At 34.3% G+C, this 16,827-nt stretch overlaps 2 protein-coding genes across 6 annotated transcripts in view; both read right to left on the bottom strand.

Annotated features, from left to right (window-relative positions):
* Positions 1 to 16,827, bottom strand: part of LOC127878814 (fibrillin-2-like) — a 107,687-nt gene that overhangs the window by 68,649 nt on the left and 22,211 nt on the right. The window lies entirely within an intron of this gene.
* LOC127876697 (uncharacterized) lies at positions 1,571 to 13,975 on the bottom strand. 5 transcript variants are annotated; one of them, XM_052422107.1, is made up of 8 exons: positions 13,815 to 13,975; positions 12,681 to 12,836; positions 11,422 to 11,573; positions 7,512 to 7,545; positions 6,483 to 6,620; positions 5,367 to 5,451; positions 3,493 to 3,674; positions 1,571 to 2,637 (listed from the first exon to the last, which is right to left on the bottom strand). In XM_052422107.1, exons 3-8 carry the CDS (start codon positions 11,490 to 11,492, stop codon positions 2,314 to 2,316), a joined length of 834 nt encoding a protein of 277 aa, XP_052278067.1. In that variant the 5' UTR covers positions 11,493 to 11,573; positions 12,681 to 12,836; positions 13,815 to 13,975; the 3' UTR covers positions 1,571 to 2,313. The 5 variants fall into 5 exon arrangements, with proteins under 5 accessions (XP_052278067.1, XP_052278066.1, XP_052278064.1 ...); XM_052422106.1 differs by having other exon boundaries at positions 11,422 to 11,548; XM_052422104.1 differs by having other exon boundaries at positions 12,707 to 12,836.

The raw sequence follows: 16,827 nt of genomic DNA, 5'->3' as shown, positions 1-16,827 counted from the left end.
GTTTTTGACCTAACAACAATCACTGCGAAATAGCGCAGACCGTGTTTGACTTACGCTGGCCGCATACGCATTAAGACCTATTTTCGCAAGACGCGACTATAAGTGTGATTTGGTTGTGTTGAAAGTACACTGTGCATGTATGAACTATTTACATCTCATTGCGATGGCGATATAATAAATTCATAATAAGCCTTGTGAGGCCACATATGATCACATGTAGTATATTTTTATCTAAGGACAAAATTGTTCGGTTTGAATATACGTGCACTTTATAAGAAACACATCATGCGGTGGATATGCGACAATTAAACCTTTATTTTCTATTTAAATATTTATAAACGTGAATATACGACTTGCTTTAACGATACAAGCGTTAATTCGATACTGATAGGATCATGCGGCAGCAATGAATAGGACACTCCTCGTGTAAGTAATCATCATAGTCTAGGGACCCTTCAGGTTTCGCATCGTAAAAAGTGTGACCCAGTAATATTGCTTAAAATGGTTGAGCTAACTTAATTTTCATATTTTCTCGTGCTCTTTAATTACCCACATATTTAGGTCTGGTTGAAGTACTTTTACTTCCCACAGAGCAATTCGGTTCAAATTACTAATAACAACAATACAGATTTTTAGCTTTATTTCAAATGTGAACATATTTATTTAACGCAGACGTGTACATAATTTTAACACAGAACAAGGGCTGTTTGTAAAACATGCATGCCCCCCTATGGGCTGTCAGTTGTAGTGGCAGCCATTGTGAATACGTTTTTGTCACTGTGAACTTGACTTTTGACCTAGTGACCTGAAAATCAATAGGGGTCATCTGCCAGTCATGATCAATGTACTTGAGAAGTTTCATGATCATAGACCTAAGTATTCTTGAGCTATCAACAGGAAACCATTAAACTGTTTTGAGTCACTATGACCTTAATCTTTGACCTAGTGACCTGAAAATCAATAGGGGTCTTCTGCCAGTCATTATCAATGTACCTATGAAGGGGGTCATCTGCCAGTCATTATCAATGTACCTATGATTTTTTTATTTTATGATCCTAGGCGTAAGCATTTATGAGTTATCATCCGGAAACCATTTTTCTATTTCGAGTCACTGTGACCTTGACTTTTGACTTAGTGACCTGAAAATCAATAGAGGTCATCTGCGAGTCATCATCAATGTACCTATGAAGTTTCATGATCCTAGGCGTAAGCGTTCTTGAGTTATCATCCGGAAACCATTTTACTATTTCGAGATCAATAAACCTATGAAGTTTCATGATCCTAGGCCAAAGCGTTCTTGAGTTATCATCAGGAAACCATCTGGTGGACCAACCAACTGACATGTGCAAAACAATATACCCCTCTTCTTCCAAGGGGGGCATAAATATAATATTAATTTTTAGTAATCTAAATTAAATCAAAATTGCTAGATTGTATTTTCCGAGAAATTATCGGAAAACATCGTTAAAGTTAAAGGGTATCTGCCAGCTTATGCCATTAAAACACAAATGTTAAATGACAAAAGCTGTTGCCCGGTTCACGGCACGCGGAGCCTACCCTATTGAGAACCAAAATCTTTTTGTGTATTTCATCCTAGTAGTTACCTTGACATAGAACAGACACATTGGTTACTTTTATGAAACAATTCTTATAAAACTTGGTATACAAATTGCGACATTGTTGCCCATTTGTCCGTCAGTCCATGTCCGAATAGTAGCTAAAATTGAGAAAACTCAGTAAGATTTCATGAAACTTAATATTCACATAATTTTTAAATACACAAAATAATACATTGACCATTTTAATTTTGTGATAAAACTTGGTTTACAAATGAACTCAGAAGAGCAATGTGATATTTATTTTGTCCCTACCGTTTTCACATGAAGGGATTTACGGTTGACCCACTGTCCATCGGTCTGTCAGTCAAATAAACCTGGATCTGGTTACAATGTTTTCCTAAGATTTCACCAGGTTACCTACTTTTTGGACACACTCAACCCAGGCTTACTCAACCAAGATGAGCATGTCGATCAGGTTTCATCAACATTGAGTCGAAAAAAGCCTGGTTTCTTCCATCACCTGATGATCCTCTTACACAGCAAGTCAATCCTCGAATGTCCGAAATATGTTCTGGTTCTTATAGTGGCAGACAAAAACAAGACCTATGATTTTAAGTAAATTTGTTATGTTCATATATACATTAATTATTCCAACTATTTTTTTAGCTCGTATATGTTGTTATACAATTGTATTAAACATGGCCATTTAAGTCTTTCATAAGATTCTAACTAAACAAATGAGTTTTAATTTCTTTTAAAACTCTTGATGCAAGCAAACGATGAACGGCAGTATTGGGGGAAAAAAACTGGCAGACAATATGTATTTGACCATCAAAACTAGAGAAGACTGAGATAAAGATATGCAGAAAATGAAGCAACACCAGTTCATACACAGTGCTAAACTCACATCATAGAGATGTTTAAGTTCATGGATTTCAAGACTATTAAAGCTCAGGACTTTGGTACAGTCTCCCCATCTACAGCATTTCTCTTGAACCACATGAGACATGATATGTGCATCTTGCTGTCCTATGGAGTGGAAGTCTTCCTTGCAGGATATCCATTTGCACGAATACTCCTATAACAAGCAACTTTGTAAACTGCAGATTGGAAGCCAAAGTCAATTAACTTACAGTGTCCACATTTTTAACTTTAGTTATAATCATTGACTAAGTTTTTCACAAATGTTATTTTTGATTGAAATGTTAATGAAAAGGCAAAAAAAAGAGATTTACTGTGAAATAAGTCAATGGAGATAAGCCTACTAATAGCTCTTGGTGTGTATTGTGGATTTCACCATGATTTGTTTAACTCTATTTTTGTTTTATTTATCTATATATTGATATTTTCTATGAGTTCTTTACGCAGATACACATCTAATCAGAGCCTCTGTTAATGTAATAAAAGTATGTTACTGTTCTGTTCTTCTGTTAATAACTAATCTAAAAAGAAAGAAAACAAGTAAATTTGCACTATTGTATGAATATGGCATACACTTATTTTTCCATGTTGAAATCTTATTAAATTCATGATATGAAGCCCTAAAATGTTTGTAACAAACAGATGGATGGACTGACAGACTGACCGATGGAAAACGCCAACACTATATCTCTCTGGCTTTGGAAAGGATAATGATTCAACAGAAAGTAGAAATCATCAATAAAAACTTGATGCATCTAAGTTAACTTAGCAATTAGTGAGTTCAATATGTCCTTTAACTGAACAAAAAACAGATGTTTCAAAAACTTAACATGATTTGTCATTTGTTGCAAATATTAAGAAGCACTTACAGGTCCTGGGTTTCAATCACCAACATATGATAAAATAGTTCTCAGTAACAAAAGGCACAAAAATGCAAGAAAAAAATCACTTTAATGTTAAAATAAATATATATAGTTATTCAATAAACAATGTATATTTTGTCATAAAGTACCGGTCCTGGATTGTTCTCAACATCATTTAAGAGCATCAACATCGGCTGGGACAGGTTAACATGTTGTTGAATACACAGCTGCATCATGATGTAATGAAGACCACCTTGTCCACACATACGACCCAGAATCATCAGCCCAAACATCTTGATCCACATGGTGGGTGGGAAATGTTTGTATGTTCCTAAAGAACAAAACATGTTAATGATTTATCATTTTAAGTATAAAAGGCAAGCCTTAAAATTCTTAGAAAGCTTTAACATCTGAAGGTTAATATCACCCTGGCTGTGCAGATCTTGGTAATATACCCATTTAAAAAACATTCCTTAAAGCCACACACCTTGAAATGAAATATCTGGCATAGTAAATTTGGATATAAATAAGAAACATATTTTATCTTTGCCAATTAGAATATATCTGGTGGTTGCAAGGTAGAAATCCGTCTTTCTTGTGCTTTAAAACTTAAAAATAATTGTGTTTCTCGAATTGAACATGTACGTATACAAATCATACATTCAGTTTTAAAATATAAAAAAATAAATTACTTGCTAACTAGGCTATAGATTTAATGACAATTTTGCACACTTTCAAATTGCATCTATATGTACTGAGTAACATGTATTTCATTTCAAGGTGTGTGGCTTTAATGTAATAAACAAGAGTGCTAAACTGTCACAAGATACACCCGTTTGAAGGTTTTGGACACCATGCTAAACGCTGGAAATGCACTAAGTGACCTAGTTTTCGACCCGGCATGACCTATATCTGAACTTGACTTAGATATCATTAAGACACAACTTCTGCCCAAATTTGGTGAAGATCGGATGAAAACTCTTTCAATTAAAGAGCTTACACCATGCTAAATCCTTGAAATGCACCCTGTGAACTAGTTTTTGACCCAGCATGACCCATATTTGAACTTGAACTAGATATTGTCTAGATACAACTTCTGACCACATTTGTTGAAGATCAGATGAAAACTACTTCAATAAGAGAGTGGACACCGTGCTAAATGCTTGAAATGCACTAAGTAACCTCGTGACCTAGTTTTTGACCTGGCATGACCCATATTTGAACTTGACCTAGATAACATTTTGACACAATTTCTGACCAAATTTGGTGAAGATCGGATGATAACTACTTCAATTTGAGAGCGGACACCATGCCTAATCCTTGAAATGTACTAAGTGAACCCCTGACCTTGTTTTTGACCCGGCATGACCCATAATTGAACTTGACTTAGATATTGTCTAGATAAAACTTCTGACCAAAGTTTGTGAAGATTGGATGAAAACTACTTCAATTAGAGAGCAGACACCATGTGAAATGCATGAAATGCTCTAAGTGACCTCGCGACCTAGTTTTTGACCCGGCATAACCCATATTTGAACTTGACCTATATATCATTTACACACAACTTATGACCAAATTTGGTAAAGATCAGATGAAAACTACTCCAATTAGAGAGCCACCAATGCTAAATCCTTCAAATGCACTAAGTGACCCCGTGACCTAGTTTTTGACCTGGCATGACCCATATTCAAACTTGACCTAGATATTGTCTAGATACAACTTCTGACCAAGTTTGGTGAAGATCAGATGAAAACTATTTGAATTAGAGAGTGGACACTGTTATGGACGCCGCCGCCCGCCAAGGGTGAAACTATAATACGTCCCGTTTTTTCAAAACCGGCATATAAAAATAAGTAATATCCCTCACAGGGTTCAGGTCACACAATTAACTTATAGACAATAGGCAATACTTAATTCATTCACTTCAAACTGTTTCTCTTGACAGATAACAAATGTTCAATCAAATTTTCATTCAAGATCATTTGGTTACAAATTTGAAATATACTAATTTAGTAAAATTTGCCTTCATAATGGAAACTTCTATTTTCCAAGCATGCCTTCCACTTCCTTGAGCTGACTTCGTTGAGTTCATGATTAGCAGATGCAATCTGTAAGATTTACTTATAAATAACTCTAAAATAAGTGATTGTTACCCAAAAAAAAAATAATTTTAAATTCTTTTGTCTAATTACACACTTTCACATACATAAATGTGACACACGCATAAAGGCCCATAACCATCCAATCAAAATATTCAGAAATAGAGGTGCTCATTATACTAACAGTAATGACTAAGTTTGTATACATGTATGTTTTTTCAACTATGTTTTGCAAAATATTCTCATGCAAACCAGGGTTTCCAATTTAATAAGCCACATGTACATTGCATGTAACAGGGGTAAGACAATGCTAACAAGAAATGTGGTTGTCAGAAACACAATGCCCCCTAATGCGCCACTTTGATTTTTTTTTTACCTTTGACCTTTAAGGATGACCTTGATCTTTCACCACTCAAAATGTGCAGCTCCATGAGATACACATGCATGCCAAATATCAAGTTGCTACGTTCAATATTGCAAAAGTTATGAAGAAGGTTAAAGTTTTGGTTAAAGTTTTTGAATTATTTTTTTTGACCTTTGACCTTGAAGGATGACCTTGACTTTGACCTTTCACCACTCAAAATGTGCAGCTCCATGAGATACACATGCATGCCAAAAATCAAGTTGCTATGTTCAATATTGCAAAAGTTAATATGAAGGTTAAAGTTTTGGTTAAAGTTTTGGGACACACACACACACACACACACATGGACACATACAATAACAGACAGGCCAAAAACAATATACCCCCGATCTTTCGATCCGGGGGCATAAAAATAATCCTGGTTGTGTTTTTCAAGCAATCTAGCTAAAACAAACAGGTTTAATAAAATAGAAAGATTAACTAAAATGAACATACCAGTTATATAGGGCTATAACTATCATATTGAGTATGTCAACACAAAATCGTGTAATTAGTTGCTAAAAGATACAGAAAGCTTTATATGGGAAAGTGCATGTGTTGACCTCCTTTTTTTGTTACTTTATTTGTACATAAAATGCTTGTCAAGCATACACAAGTTAGTGATTTAAAGTCATACCATTGGTGAGCCTATCAGCTTAATTTTACTCTCTTTTCCAGTCTCTGGTTGCTTGATGTGGCGACTGCAGAAGTGGCTCAGCAAAGCGTCTTCGTTGGAGCAAACAACCCTGCATTCTGGACACCGATTGTGCGCCTCCTTTAAATATAAAACTTTGTGAAACATAAAAATATATTAAACATTTATTTTTCATCATTTTAACCAATAAATACCTACTAAACAAGAACTTTGACATTAACTTGGATAAGAAAACATATATATTATTTTTAATTAAATTGTTAAACAAGAGCTGTCTCCGTAGGATGACGTATGCCCCCAATAAATGCTTTGATAGAAATTATGAGCATTTTTCGAACCCTAAACGCGGACCCTAAGGTCAAGGTCATGGGGTAAAAATTTGTGTGGGTATGGAAAGGCCTTGTCCATATACACATGCATATCAAATATGAATGTTACATCTGAAGCGACAAAAGAAGTTATGAGCATTTTTCGAAACCTAAACACAAAGTGTGACGGACAGACAGACATCAGACAAACAGACAGAAGGACAGTTCGATCACTATATGCCCTCCTTCGGCGGCATAAAAAAAGTTAATCCAGAAATGCAAAATAAGTCCCAAACTAGAGAGCGGACACCATACTTAATCCTTGAAATGCACGTAATGTAAGCAAGTTAGTTCAAATAACAATGTACACAATTTCAATACTTTCTTAAAGTTAGTACAAATAACAATGAACACAATTTCAATATTTTCTTATCACTTAATCAATAATTATTATTTAAAAAAAAACATCCTGACAGTCCCCTCACATTTATGTGACTGAACTATCAGTCAAAAAAACGTTTGTTAGCTAACAGGGAGATATCTGTTATGGGAGAAGGTTCAAAATATTTTTGCCATTTCTTATATCACACTGCAAGTGTCAGTGCTACTGGCTCTGGGCATTTTCTATTTTTATCAAACCACTAAATTCAATGTATTTTATTCAGAAAACTTTGCAAAAGACAACCTCAGTGTCTGGACTGACCTGATGCACCAAAACGCACAAGTCAGCTACATCTCTGAAATTATTTCAATACAATCATTTTCATTAATAAAAATAGATAACAAGAGCTGTCAGAGGACAGCGCCCTCGACTATTCGAGTGCTTGACAGTATAACGTAAGCCATCATGGGGAAATTGTTCATATTCAATAATTTATTAGATGATCTTTCAAAATAAAAAAAGGAAAAAAAATAAAAATTTGGGGAGGAGGTAGGGGGGTTGAGAGGGGGGTATAACATGGGGTGTGGTCAGTTATTAGACGATCTGACGATCTTTCAAAAATAAAAAAAGGAAAACAAAAAATTTGGGGGGGGGGGGGCAGGGATTCTGGGTTGGGGCGTGGGGTATTGCAGTGCTGCAGCTAGGATTTAAAAAGGGCAGGGGGATTTTTTGTCAAAAGGGCACTTTGGACGCGCAGTATTTTGTCAAAAGGGCACTTTCGAGCGCGCAGGCGTTTCTAGAATGCTTCCTCATGCATGTTAATTTATGTGTTATCAATAATTGTAAGAATAAATTATTCCCATTGTCATTAAACAATTCAAATTTAATTACTACAATGAGGAATAAATTAATTACAATGTATTTTAATAAGAGATTTATTAATCATCATATGTAAAAAAAAAAAAAAAAAAAAAAAAAAAAATTTTTAAGGGCAGGGGGGGGCCCTAGGAAGGTCAGGGCGGAGGTTCGGGAGGGCAGGGCGGGGCGCCCTTCGATTTAGGCCTAGCTGGAGCACTGGTATTGCACGGGTGGAATCCATTGTGGTATTCAGGTAAGTGTTGTTTTGTCAAAGTATTAATAAAATCTTATCATAAATAAAGAAGTTATGTGAATTTAAGCAAAATGTCCAATTCTCAAAGTAAAAAAGGGGCCATAATTCTATCAAAATGCTTGATTCAGTGGTCTAATCTTGTTTATAGGTTGGGGTCATGTTGGTAAACAAGTATGCAAAATATAATAGCAATATGTCAAAGGACATAGGAAATATTTGGGGTAGTACGCAAACTTTAACATAGATTTATCAATGATATGCATATTCTGAGTATAAAAGGGGCCGTAATTCTATCAAAATGCTTGATTAAGTGGTCTCCTCTTGTTTGTAGGTTAAAGGTCATGTTGGTAAACAAGTATGCAATATAACAAAGCAATATGTTAAAGGACATAGGAAATATTTGGGGTAGTACGCACAATTTAACATAGATTTATCAATAATATGCATATTCTAAGTATAAAAGGGGCAATAATTCTGTCAAAATGCTTGATACAGTGGTCTGCTCTTGTTTATAGGTTGGGATCATGTTGGTAAACAAGTATGCAAAATATGAAAGCAATATGTCAATGGACATTGAAAATATTTGAAGTAGTACGCAAACTTTAACATTTGCACGCTCACGGAAACGCCAACGTGAGTAGGATAGCTCCACTATATATATTTCATATATAATAGTCCAGCTAAAATACAGTCAACAATTAAAGAGTTGTTGTCACTGGGAATGTGATCTTGCATATATACACTTCATGTTGACAACATATTATTTTCAATTAAATTGTTAAACAAGATCTGTCTCCATAGGATGACGTATGCCCCCAATAAATGCTTTGATAGAAATTATGAGCATTTTTCGAAATCTGAATGCATTTTTTGAACCCTAAACACGGACCCTAAGGTCAAGGTCATGGAGTAAAAATGTGTGTGCGTATGGAAAGGCCTTGTCCATCTACACATGCATATCAAATATGAATGTTACATCTGAAGCGACAAAAGAAGTTATGAGCATTTTTCGAAACCTAAACACAAAGTGTGACGGACGGACAGACAGACATCAGATAAACAGACGGAAGGACAGTGCGATCACTATATGCCCTCCTTCGGCGGCATAAAAAACATTAATTTAGAAATGCAAAATAAGTCCCAAACTAGAGAGCGGACACCATACTTAATCCTTGAAATGCACTAAGTGACCCTGTGACCTAGTTTTTGACCCGGCATGACCCATATTCGAACATGACCTAGATGTTGTCTTGATACAACTTCTGACCAAGTTTGGTAAAGATCAGATGAAAACTACTTCAATTAGAGAGCAGACACCATGCTTAAACCTTAAAATGCACTAAGTGACCCTATGGTCTAGTTTTTGACCCGGCATGGCCCATATTCGAGCTTGACCTAGATATTGCCTAGATACAACTTCTGACCAAGTTTGGTAAAGATCAGATGAAAACTATTTGAATTAGAGAGCATACAAGAAAAGTGTGACAGACAGACAGACAGTGCGAAAACTATATACCCTCTTTTCTTCGAAAGGGGGCATAAAAAATGTGGAGTAAAATATATACAAATGTGTTCTTTTTCTTTGCAGACTGACTTACCTATCAAAATAGTTACATAAACAAATATGTATAATTATATTGTTAATATTATGCGCATAAATAAAACATTTGCTATTTCATGTAAAATTAATTGTAGACAGCAAATAATGAAACAAGAAACCGTTTGAGACGGGTGATGCTCCACAAAGGTTTTTTTGTCACAATATTGCACTATATATTCAGATAAAAGGAAACGTCTTGAGGGGCATAACTTTGGACAAAATAATACAATGGATGGTTTAGTAGTAACTTAAAAATTTCAAAGGGCCATAACTCTGTAAATAAATCATCTAACCAGAACCCACTAATAACATGCGCATCTCCTCAAGGTAGTTAAGCTTCCCATAAAGCTTCATTGTATTCCAGTCAGTAGTTGGGGAGAAATAGCCCGGACAAGAATTGCACTATATGTACAGTTATTAGAAAATTTCAAAGGGCCATAACTCTGTGAAAAATCATCCGACCATAACCGGCTTATAATATGCACATCTCCTGTTGGTAGTGAAGCTTCCCATAAAATTTCATTGAATTCATGTAATAAGTTGCTGAGAAATAGCTCGGACAAGAATTGCACTATATGTACAATGGAAAATTTCAAATGGCCATAACTCTGTGGAAAATCATCCGACGAGAACCGGCTGATAATATGCACATCTCCTGTTGGTAGTGAAGCTTCCCATAAAGTTTCATTGAATTCCCGTCATTAGTTGCTGAGAAATTGCTCGGACAAGAATTGCTCTATATGTACAATGGAAAATTTCAAAGGGCCATAACTCTGTGAAAAATCATCCGACCAGAACCCGCTGATAATATGCACATCTCCTCTTGGTAGTAATGCTTCCCATAAAGTTTCATTGAATTCCAGTCATTAGTTGCTGAGAAATAGCCCGGACAAGAATTGCACTATATGTACAGTAAATGGAAAATTTCAAAGGGCCATAACTCTGTGAAAAATCATCCGACCAGAACCCGCTGATAATATGCACATCTCCTCTTGGTAGTAAATCTTCCCATAAAGTTTCATTGAATTCCGGTCATTAATTGCTGAGAAATAGCCCTGACAAGAATTGCACTATATGTACAGTTAATAAAAAATTTAAAAGGGCCATAACTCTGTGACAAATCATCCGACCAAAACCCGCTGATAATATGCACATTTCCTCTTAATAGTGAAGCTTCCCATTAAGTTTCATTGAATTCCGGCCTTTAGTTGCTGAGAAATAGCCCGGACAAAAATTATTCACGGACGGACAGACGGACTGACGAAGCGGCGACTATATGCTCCCCCCCAAATTTTTTGGGGGAGCATAAAATGTCAAATTAACATGGGTAATAGAAAATATTGTGAAATGCTTTATTTATAAATTAGAAACTAGATAACACTTCTAAAATGATTGCAAGTTTCCATGACTCATTGAGGAATAAACCATGTAAAATGTTAGTTTTGCAAATTTATATAGTTATGGGAAACAACTACATTAAATTTAAATATCAAAGCTTTTTTTTATAATTGTATATGTACCGGTAAAACACCGCTTCATTCGTAAGAATGTCATTTGAGCCTAGATGAAGATACAGCTGTTGAACATCCATCTTCCGCAAGTCTCTCAACAATGCATGGCGAAAACGATCACAAGAAAATTTGGCACCTTTGAAAACAGAGTTGGCGAATGTCTGTGTAAATAAATCACAAATATACATGAATGAATACACAAGGAAAATTCATGCTTTGCCTCAAGATTAAAATGAAAAGTTTGCAATTACAATTCCCTACAATCTGTAAAATATTCCACACGCTTAAATAAAATATATAACCATGCAAATTAGTTAGAAAACGCAATGATGCCAATCATTGCACATCAGCATAATAAGTTTAACTTTATATTGATGACAAAAACTGTAATCATACGAAGCTTAGGACTTGACATTTGAACTGTTTAAGTATAAAGAAATGAAATAATTACATCATTTATAGAAACTATGAGTATCACGTTTAAATGGTGGCATTTCGTGTTTTCTCAAAAATGTTTACAAAAACAGTAAACATTTAAACGACTGTTGATATCAACATAATCCATTTTAGTTCATTACGTTACAATGTTGCAAAACTTATTAAAAGCTGTTTAAAAAAGACTGGTATACATTTGTATCATGTGACAGTGTGCCAGATGGCCCTTATTCACAACAGCGTAAACATAACAAAACACCATGTACGACCTAGACGGCTTGAATATTTGACACACGTCGGCACAAAGTGCTCGGGAAAATTTTCCAGCTATTTGTTGCATGATCATTCCCCGAATTGTCTTGAACATTTGACGCGCGTCAGCACAACGTGCATGAGGAAATTTTTTCCGACATTTATTCATCCGCATTCATTTTTCATTTAATAAACAGATACTCGTTTTTATGTACATCTTGTTAGGTAGAAAACAATAAAAATTTTACACAGGTGTAGTCTTATTGAAGAAATGTGGGATCAATATTTATTTGTCTTTGTTATAAAATACTACGGCATGTAAGTAGAAAATGTGTACCCAATGACTCAACAACGGCAAGAACAGTTGGTTTTAATATGACGTCATTGCCCAAATGGGTTATGATCTGAATATAACTTCTGGAAATAATCATTACTTTCAGTTTGGAAATGCGATGTCAATGACGCTTTTATAACTGACATATGGATACCGTTTAAATGGTAACCTTTTGTTTATTTCATTAATCATTTCGTTTTAACGTTTAGAAAAATGTGTACATGTGATACCATTAATAGAAACAAACCTGAAACTGTAATTACTGTTCTATACCATTGTCATTACATATTCTCATCAGAGATTGGCAGGCATTTGACAGCTATATCATCAGGAAGAATATCCTTAATCCGATGAGCATTGGAGTCCCCAGCAATACGGTTCACTTTTCTCCTGTCTTGGGCACCTGAAAAAATAAAAGGAAAATGCTTCCTGACACAACACTGCATCCTGTTTAAAAGAGCCTGCGTAATAAATCTACTAATTATAAAAAGACAAGTCTTAACAACCCAAATACTACCTTAACAATACTATTGCAACAAGACTAATAAGGACGACTAAACTTGTCTTATGGGTATCTAACTACACAAAAAGAATATAAACAAAACAGATCAATCACGCTTTAATAAAAATAAAGGTAACACAAGTTAAAAAGCACTAGTTTTCAATAATCAATAAGTGTCAAAATTGCAATACACTGGTCAGTGTTCAGTGCAAATATCACTATGAACATGTCAAAAGTGTCAATTATTGCACTAGTGTGTAACACACTGAATGTGTCCAAATGCGCGAAGCACCTGTTTTTTAATAATTAGTATTAAAGTGTCACTCAAAATTGCAATCCACTGGTAAGTGTTCATTCAATGCAAATATCACACAGTCACTATAAACACATCAAAGGCGTCAATTATTGCACTAGTGTAAAACACACTGTAAGTGTCCAAATGCGCGAAGCATGTGTTTTTAATAGATCACAAAATGGGTAATAAAACGCACAGTTGAACTTAAGATGAAAAGTATACACAAATCCTTCGTTCACCCACACCGAGTTACTAGGACTAGGACGCTGTGGGAGCGTTCTTTCGATCTCCCATATAGACACCAAGCACTGGTTCTAGGCCCAGGAAACGGACTCGAGAGCATTTCAAATAAGTAGGAATTACTTTCTATGCAATCGAGCTTAAATAAATAGGTTTAAACTAAACTAGTTACTAGGACTTGGTCGCGAAAATGAATGCCACTTTGAATTATACACTTTACAACGTCGAAATACACCAAATCACAATTAAAAGATAGCTATTGCAAGTTCAAAAACAAAACTGAAATATATAAGCGCCGAAATGACTTCTTGATCTCAAAACAATGTCACAAACGTATACAATACCGGATCTCAACCGTTTGAAAGCTCGTGTGCAATCAAAAGGGGAGATTATTCCAACGATGTTTTTTTCTTGTTTCTCCATTCGGTACCCCTCGCACGTTATTTGATTACGCTTTCTTCATATATGGTCATATTACACTCATTCATAACGTTTATTTATAGATGTTTGTGTTGTGACATATATGGTTATGATTACCATATAAGGTAAAGACGGCCAGGGACCAGAGTCGCTCTGTTTGTGTAAAATAAATTAAATTAATATATATATTTATCATAAAATGCTAGATTGTTAAATGTATCACTCCTTATTACTTGTTAAGAGATTTCAATATACATGCAAAGACAGTTCAATTTGCACAAGATGCAGGTTTTATTTTCATTTGTATATTAAAATTTATTAATATTGTAATTCAATGGAAACGAAACGAAAATTCATTCTATGGAAAAGAAAATTACCACAACATTTAACGATTGTAATGTATTCCGTTTTTAATGGCTTTGTTTTATAAGTGATCAAATGCGCCTCTTATAATACACTTTCGATCGCTGATGAGCAATAACAATATCCACACCGTTTATAGTTATAATCAAATTAATATATGTTTTATAAGTTTTTAAATATCATTTTTTAAAGTCTTACTATAAAAAAGAATACGGCTAATTTATTGTTTTGTTGTGTGGTATTGTCAGTATTTAGTCTTCCGACCACGTTTACTCGGATGCTAATAACTAATTTGTATTTTTATAAAGAGGAAATTATACATATGATGATACATTTATTTATTGGTACTAAATATGATATATTTGCACTATTGTATAAGAGTTGTAATGTTTATTTCGGATTTTTTATCGTTTAATTGACTAAACAAAAGCCCTTTATACATGTTTTACCAATCGGGACTCCTCGGACAATTCCGCCATAACGGCGATCGTCTCTCGGGTGTATTTGGTGGAAGGATATGTCTAACGCCTCTAGGCGGAAGATATTACACCGAAAATATAGTTCGTGTTACACACCAGTAAATTTGCACTAAAATAACCGATAATATAGATATATAAGGACCAATATCTTTAAGGGGTAATATAATAGAATATTTATTAATGTTATTGTTTAAAATTAGATATTATTGCATGCAAAATATTTAAATTTTAATAAAATGTTAAGAAAGCCAATTAGTTGTTTATTGAAGTGAAAACAACAACATTATTCAAACTTAAAAGAATCAGTATTTCTTAAATTATATTCATTGCAACATTGCTGATGTTCGGCTGCAGGCGACAAACTTTGAGATTTAATCAATATGTTTATGTTCTATACCATATACAAACGTACAACACTGTAAAGTGGTACAGAGAAAACTCTTCGGTGTAATATAAGAAATAGTAAACTCCACGTTGGTCCCAATGGCATTATAGTGACCAGTCAGGCAGTCACAAATTGTATCTCAATGTCAGAGAACTAACATTGAGTGGGGCTTGATTGAATTTGAAAAACGATTCTTTCTGTACATTTGATGATGGCAACCCTACAGTACTTCTGGCAGATATTGTTTATATTTTATCCTAGGCATTTTAATTCCAGATGTTGTTATCCTGGCCAGGCAACTAGCTTTTCAAAGCCTTAAACAATCCAGTGCCATTAAAATTAGGGACAGTGTAACAATGTTCAGTTTGGTAGTATTAATATATTAAGGCATAACTTTGCGTTTGGAAATGAACTCAATTTAGAATGGCCTCTCAAAATAAGACATACTGTATTGGAAATGTTAAAACTGAGCAGTGGTGTTGTTAAAATTTATATTATTTATCTTTTAAGAAACTTTAAGATACTTATCACAGGCATGCCCATGGTTTTGGGTCGGTACTCTTTAGATGGGAAACAAAAACACTAAATATGGTCGACAGTGCAGGCAACATTTGTAAAAAGATATTTTCCATCCCTGACTGCCATTACTGACATGAAGTAATTTAACTGTAATATGTCTGGAAACAGTGTCAGTCACACTTTTCTAAATATTGAATTATTCATGCATATGTATATATATATGTCATACAAGTACAGATCATACAATACAGTAAATTTACAACATTTAACAATTGGAAAAAAATTATCACAGGTTTTGGATCACAATGCATTGATATATCACATTTTGAATATCACAGTCAAAGTTAATCAGTTAAATTCAGTTACAAGTAACTAGTCAGTGTATTTAGCAGAGATCTGAAATAACAAGTAGTTACAAGATGTTGAAATCAAGACATGATATATATACCACAGGATGTCCCATGAAAGTTTTGCAACTTATTTCCAATAGGGTCCTATATATGGGTGGCAAATGTACAAAAATGGTGGTATTAATACACATAAAAATATCATTCATTTAAACTTGAGATGATAGTCTTGAGATCAAATAGTAATTAGCATGTATTATTAGAGAGCACTGGTTATACTATTATCTTGTTATCACATTTAGATGTATGTTTTCATGTAACATATTCGGGCCTACAGCTCAAAAAATGCTAGCTACGCCCCTGAATAATCTTATTCTTGAGTTCACCTTTTTAATAATATTATTAACGATAGATGTAGCAGAAAGATCAGTGTCGAATATTGAACCAAGGTGTTCAACAGATGATTGAGAAACAATAGTGTGATCATTACATTTTACATAAAAATTATGAAGTTTAGATAATTTCCTTTTGGAACCAAACACTATACATACTGTTTTTCCAAGGTGTAAAGACAGTTTGTTATCCACTAACCATTTAATACAATTTTCAAGTTCTTTACAAAAAACACTACTGATGATACAAGGATCTTTGTGAAAATAAAGGATGACACTTTCATCAGCATATAGAATAAGTTTACATAAATACAATAATCAAAAATCACTAATATCCTATATCAGTGTTAAGGCATTATGAAATGGAAATGGGTGTTACAAGTAACAAGAACCCTACACATTTACATCACAAAACATCTGATATCTACAATAACTGGATATAATATATATGT

This window comes from Dreissena polymorpha, chromosome 4 (genome assembly GCF_020536995.1).
Source record: "Dreissena polymorpha isolate Duluth1 chromosome 4, UMN_Dpol_1.0, whole genome shotgun sequence".
In the NCBI taxonomy this organism is placed as follows: Eukaryota; Metazoa; Mollusca; class Bivalvia; order Myida; family Dreissenidae; genus Dreissena; species Dreissena polymorpha.
The sequence above is the reverse complement of the archived record's forward strand: the minus strand, read 5'-3'. Positions and strand labels throughout refer to the sequence as shown.

Excerpts from the sequence above, each read along its gene's own strand:
- LOC127876697 (XM_052422103.1), bottom strand. The coding sequence starts at position 11,600 with ATGTATATTTGTGATTTATTTACACAGACATTCGCCAACTCTGTTTTC. Across the intron at positions 7,546-11,421 it reads AATGAAGCGGTGTTTTACCG|AGATGTAGCTGACTTGTGCG; the intron begins GTACATATACAA and ends AAATAATTTCAG. Across the intron at positions 2,638-3,492 it reads TTGAGAACAATCCAGGACCG|GAGTATTCGTGCAAATGGAT; the intron begins GTACTTTATGAC and ends TGCTTGTTATAG.